At 33.1% G+C, this 6,993-nt stretch overlaps 1 protein-coding gene across 1 annotated transcript; it reads right to left on the minus strand.

Moving 5' to 3' along the window:
• Positions 1 to 3,525: 3,525 nt before the first annotated feature.
• LOC108986797 (scopoletin glucosyltransferase-like) lies at positions 3,526 to 5,239 on the minus strand. The gene has a single exon (XM_035690375.1). It carries the CDS (start codon positions 5,141 to 5,143, stop codon positions 3,674 to 3,676), a length of 1,470 nt encoding a protein of 489 aa, XP_035546268.1. The 5' UTR covers positions 5,144 to 5,239; the 3' UTR covers positions 3,526 to 3,673.
• Between the last annotated feature and the right edge of the window lie 1,754 nt (positions 5,240 to 6,993).

Raw genomic sequence — 6,993 nt, forward strand, 5'->3', positions numbered from 1 at the left:
TCATCGCCGTTGTGCGTTTGAAAAAATTTGGTGGTTTAGTCCACGTATGGTCACCATCCCATTGTTACGGTCATTGTCGTCATAGCCTACAGAGAGGGAGATCTCTTTGGACTCCAGCTAACAACTCATGAGATTGACTACAATATTTGAACTTCAAGACTAAATATCACATCCATAAACCATCTCGAACTTGCTTATGATAAAGTAATAGCGTTGACTCGCAAGCTATGATGGAAGTATGACAAACAAGGATCATTTACATGTATCTGTTTCAACTCCTCATTAGGATAGATGTTGAATCGGTGATCCATAAAATGAGTTCAAAATTCCAGTCCACATAAACATTGTATAGTTGAATAATAAGCAAAACACAGAATCTTATAGTTCTAGGAACCTAGACCCGAGAAGAAGATCTCCAACCAAATAATTAAAATACAGGCTGACATAGAACAAGAAATTACCTCAAGAACAAATACTGACACATATAAAAAGAAAAAGACTTCATAAACTCCCAAAGCGTTCATTGATATTAGACAAAACTCAACATCCCTAACAAGCCCAACATCCTAATCAGCGAGACAAAACACAAAATTTCATTTCCAAACACATATAAAAGACTCAACAAACTTACAGATTAAATCCAACCCACTTCATAGCAAATGGGTAAAATACAGGAAATTGATAAGCCAGAAAACTCACGTAGAAGAAGAAGGTCCAAAGAGAGGTTCTCCTTAAGAGGCTGGAATGAGAGTTGGTCAAATCTCCCTCTCTGGTTTCACGCTCTCTTGCAAGCTTCCTCAAACAATTTGTGTTTTTGTTTTGATTTTCCTCCTTTCTGCATACAACAATTTGTGTTTTTTTTCTAAAAAACTAGTTGATGTGGTAGACTACCACGTCATCCGATTCCGTGATAGGGACGCAAGGGCGATTGTCCCTAGAATTCCTCTGGCTGGCTACCATTTTGTAGCACATATTTTTATCAAAATTATGCACTTTTTAGGATACCCACGAAAAAAAAAGCAAAAACAAAACAAAAGAATAAATGAAAACAAGACTGGTAAAGTGTCATGCATGTAGACGACAATGGTAGTACAACACACAATATATTTTTACAACATATTTCACAACAATATTATAAGGAGTAATTCTATTCTTAGTCCGGTTTTGAGATCACACACCTATGATATGGCAAATCCGGTCCAGTTGTTAAATCGTGAATCCCTAACTCTGAAAATAGATTCCACAAAGTCAAACTCTAAGAAATCTCTCCCCCATGAGTCCCCAGTCGCCCTCCGAGAAATCTCTCATCTCTCTCTTCCGTGACGGTCGTTCGGCTCCCAACCCATTTGAGAAATCCCCTCTCATTCGTGAACAGAAATTCCCCTCCCCGGTGATCTCTAGTTGCCCAGCCACTTTGAGAAATCCCTTTCCTCAGTGTGGTTTCTTGATGTCAAATATATATATATATATATTTTTTTTAAAAAAATTCATCCTAAACTTGCCAAACTCTTCATCCTAGATTTGTTCTGCTCCTCAATTGATTAGTTCTTGTTCGTTAGTAGAGACCTAATTTCACAGACACAAGAAAGCTCTAAAGTCCATGAAGGATGAAGAGACCGAAAATGATTTCTCAATCAAATGGGAGTTTATGGTATTTGTCATAAATGATCCATTATTTTCTCAACGTTGTTCCTCCTCTTGTTTATATCTTATTGTCTTGTTTATTTATTGTTTTCTTGAGTGTTGCTCACGTCTCAGAATGAAGACAATGAAGAACTATGGAGCAGCTTGGTGAGAGAAAACCTGTGTGTGAGCTAAACGTGGCCCCAGATGGTCGTTCTCATCGGCAGCCCTAGACAGTGGTAGATGTAGTGCAACTTTAAAGGTCGTGAGTTGAACATCGGTGAAGGCTGGCAGAGGGGCGAAGGCGGGCAAAGGAAGAATGTGGGGGGGGGAGAAAAAATTCAAAATCCACCCATAGATTGATTTGGGGTATTTAGGGATAAATGTAAAACGCATGAGTTTTTTTTTTTTTTTCAAAGCCACATCACCGACGGGCATCGAATTTGTGGTGTATAAAGAGTAACCGGCAGATGAGTAGAAAATCTCTATTATAAGATAAGAGTATTTTTGTAAAGTAGTATTATTTTTATAAAGTATTTTACAAAATTACCCCTCATTTAACACATTATTATAAAATGTGTTGTGAAATTGTTGTATATAAATCATTTTCCATACGACAATGCTTGAAAAAGGGATTGATGGCATGCCTGTATTACCCTCCTAATCTTTGAAAATAGTAAGACTTTTCATCATCATATTTCTATTATCTTATGATTTAACCTTAAATAAAGTTATAATCATTTAATGTTGTTGAAAATATAATAATAATAATTAAAACTTTTTTTTAGAATAACAAATAAAAAATGATTTTAAATTTAGTAAGCATACTATTTGTTGTAAACCTATTGAAGTTGTAAAAAAAATTAAACTTATAGTTATGCCGAAGATATCTACAACTTTCACATCATTAATTAGTGTCTCTTGGTTTGTCCATAAGAGAGTTTGCAAATAAGTTTGTTTTTGTTTTTATTAGATAAAATTTGAAAGTCTATAAATCTCACGTATTTATTTTAAAAAAAATTAGAATTGTTATTAAAAATTATTTTTTAAATGGATCTTAAATTTAATTATTTTTTTTCAAAGTGAGTGTGTAAGAGTCTACGCACTCTAAAATTATAAATATTATTATTTTAATTTTAAAAAATACTAATAAGACTCCTAAATTTGTACACTATTTACATTTATGTGTGTATATTTACTCAAGTGGTTGAAATAATCATCTAGGATTGTAGGGCGCCCCTGCAAGTCAGACTGTGCTAAGCTCTAGAGGTGGCTAGATTTACAAGTACGTATGTATATTTCCCACCTTGTTTCAGTGACTAGGCATCGTTGATAGACATGCCGCAGCATCCAGTCTGCAGTTTGCAGAGCTTTAATTTGCCCTTGTAGGTTTTATTTTTAGTTGCATGGAGTTGTTTTCGTCTTTGGATATCTGATATATAATGTTTTAATCAATATTTTCTCTCTTTCCAGCCTTTAATTATTAAATATCTAAAATGTATTTGCTGCACTCTCATTCACTGTTTTATAGACGTCTCGTATGGTATAATATTAATATTTTTATGTAATTCTTTTTTTAGAGAAAAAATTAATAGAATAAAAAAACATAAAAAATAATAATATTATATTTATAATATTTTATTATTATTTTAAATAATAGATAAATAATTTAATGTAAAAATAAGTTTTGAATGAAATAATCAAATTAATGTAAAGTCATGTCATATTATGCAAAATTATATTTGCAATTATATAATCAAATGCCAAAGCTCTCAAAAATTCCATTAAATCAATTATTGAAGGAAGATAGCTCACTTTGATGTTTTTGTTGTTTTTTTTTTTTTTTTTTTTTTAAGAATTGAACGATAGTCCAATTTTATTAATAAATACTCACTTATAACATAGGAACACTAACTTATAACAGAGGAACATAGGAGCAAAAATTAAAGAAGGAAATCTCAAAAACAGACTCATAAAATTTAATAAAACCTAATCCAAAGCAGAAAGATAGTTGAGATATTATCCACATCGCTTAGTTCATTCCAACATACTAACCATCGAGGGCCTTTAACTCTTCAATTAAAGCATTCAAATGGGAATAAGATGATCCACCTTTTTCAATGGCTCTCCTTGCCATCTTCCCAAGTTCTTTGACTCTGCTTCTCATTTCCTTTGCTTGATCTGCACTTTCCAGGAGTTGCCTCACTGCCTTCTCTATTGCTTCCTTCTTGATAGGACTATCATTCCCACTCATTTCAAAATATGATTGTTGAACACCAACAGGAACCCCAATCTTCAATACCTCAGTCACTAATTTCTCGTTGAGAAATTGATCACCAAACGTAGGCCATGTCACCATAGGCACCCCGGCAGTCACTCCTTCCAATATCGAGTTCCACCCACAATGTGTCACAAATCCTCCCACTGCTTCATGATCCAAAATCAAAACTTGGGGTGCCCAACCTCTTATAATGAGTCCCTTACCTTCCATTCTCTTCTCAAATCCCTTGGGTAACCAATCTTCATCTTCTTTTTCTTTTTTGTCTTTCCTCACAACCCAGATGAATTGCTGCCCAGAGGCCTCAAGACCCATTGCAATCTCCGTTAGCTGAGAATCATTGAAGTTAGCCAAGCTTCCGAAACATATATAAACAACTGAATTGATATTCTTTGTGTTAAGCCACTTCAAGCATTCATGATTATCAATGGAGGATTCTTTTCCCCTCTGACCTTTGTCTTCAGCCTCCTTGTTGCAGAGTGAAACTGGGCCTATATACCACGCCTTTCTTCCGCAAACCTTTGTGTAATGATTTGCATAAGCTGGCTCGAGCTCGTAGAAGCTGTTCAACACAACCCCATAGCTCCTCACCTCGGATTCTCCAACTTCTTTCGTGAAGTCGGAAAATAATGCTTGAACGTATTTGTTATCACTGAAGGTTGGCAGTTTCCTCCTTGTCAACTTTATCTCGTCAGGAAAATTAGGGATGACGAATGGTTCAGAATCAGATGAAACTTTCATTTGAGGCTCGTACTGTCGCATGCTCACCCCTGCGGACGTAGAAAAAACACTGGTTGAATTAAAAACAAGCACTGGGATACCAAATTTAGCGGCCGCATCAATTACCCATGGAAAGAACATGTCAGCAACAATGCAATCAGGATGATCATGATTTTGCAGTAGCTGCTCGAGTGGTTGCCGGAGCATCGCAGGGGCCGTGATGAAACTGGTCATCTTTTCATGGATAGTCCTGGAGTCAGTATTCTCGCACCCTTCTGGGAGGCCAGTATCCACTGCCGGGTACTCGATGGTTTGGATATCAATCTTGACGACGCCATTACCGCGAGTTTTGGTTCTTTCAATCGTTTTCACAACTATAGGGACGTTGAACGGGGTGGTGATTATGGTTGCTTTGACACCTCGGGTTGTGAATAGCTTGGCCATGTCTAACATTGGTATCATATGGCCAGGGGCGACAAAGGGAAAGAAGAATACATGGAGCTGGCGGCTTTTGGTACCCATAACAGATTTCGACTCTGTTTCAGATCAACAAGAACGAGTGGTGACGACGATGAAGAAGGCAACAAGAAGAGTTGGAAATGGAGAGAGTTTGCCAGGTAGGTGGGCTGTGTTATAACGTGCATTATGTTTGGCTCGCGTCGAATGTATAATTATGGAAATGGTAGTTGCGGTCTTGACTTGGTAAGTGTTGTACAATTATTTAAAAAATAAAAAATAAATAAGAGATTCATATGAAAAGAAAATTAATTTTATAATAATAAATTTTATTTTTTTTTAAAACGATTGCATAATACTTGTATTTCACGACTGTATGTAACATTACTCATATAATAAAAAACGGTTACATTAATCGAAAGAGATTATATAAAAACTAAATTCATAAATTAACATAATTTTATGAAATTTGTTAAATTTTTTTATAATAAAAATAATTTAATAATTTAATATATCACATCAAACTACATTAGTTTATATATTTACTTTTGTGTAATCATGATGTGACCAAAGTAATTTAATATATCACATACTTTAGATATTTAAAAAAAAATTATTTTATTTTATGTTATTATTGTTAAATTAATTGAATTATTCTATCCATCATCTATACACCACATGCTTAATATGAAAAATAAAAAATAAAAAGTATATAATATTTAGTGTGTGAGATGATGGATAGAATATTTCATCATATATTTATATACCACGCTATTGGAATCGATGGTTTCTACCTAGTCGCTGTAATTGCATTTTTTTTTCAAATATTTTTTTAACATTTTTAACATTATTTAAAAAATACATAAATTCAAGAATATTTATTTTTTTAACAAAAAAACCAGTACAGATTTTCCGTACAATTCATGGGTCCAAAAATTATAGAAAAATAATAAATTTACTACTAAATAATAATTTGTATACAACTATGTAATAAAAATGAAAATAATATTATTCTAAATTTAATATTGACTTTTACTTTTTATTTAATGTATTTAAATATAATAAAAATATTATTATATTTAAAATTAGTTATAAGTTGTGGTTATTAATTTGTTAGCACTTAGCATGATATTTTTCAAAGGTAATGAATCAAATGATACACTTGTAATTTATTTACAATTATTTTATAATTAACACAATCATGCCATTCCATTAAAAGTAAATTTTAATATTATAAAATTATCCTTATTTTTTATATTGTTATAGAAGTGTAAGATAGTTGCAAAATAATTATAAGTTTATATTTTTGTTACGGAAGATCATTTCTGTTAATATTGATACCAAGAAGTGCTTAAGAAGATATAGAGTATCAGAAAAATCTTTATTAAGTGATTTGTATAAAATGAACTACAACTTATATAAGCTCACTTACAGAGGCGGGAAAGATAAAACTTAAATATCAAATTAACACTAACAGAAAACTCTATAATAGAATAAAATGAATCTATATTATCTCTAATACCCCTCTCCCAAGCTGAAGCATGTATGTTAATCAAGCCCAGCTTGGAAACCAGAGCAAAAAATAATGGAAATCCTAATGGCTTAGTAAAATAGTCTACCAACTGGTGATGAGAAGATACATGAAAAAGCTTTACAATATTGGTTTGGACTTTGTCATGAATAAAATGACAATCTATTTTTATATGTTTCGTTCTTTCATGAAATCTAGGATTAGATGCAATGTGAATTGCAGCCTTGTTGTCACAATAGAGGGCAGCAGCTTGAGGATGTGAAACTTGTAAATCCTGAAGCAATGAAAGTAACCAAACAAGCTCGCAAACAGTATTGGCCATGGCTCTATATTCTGATTCAGCTGAAGATCATGAAACAATGCATTGCTTCTTTGATTTCCATGA

The sequence above is a fragment of the Juglans regia genome, chromosome 5 (assembly GCF_001411555.2).
Source record: "Juglans regia cultivar Chandler chromosome 5, Walnut 2.0, whole genome shotgun sequence".
NCBI lineage: Eukaryota > Viridiplantae > Streptophyta > Magnoliopsida > Fagales > Juglandaceae > Juglans > Juglans regia.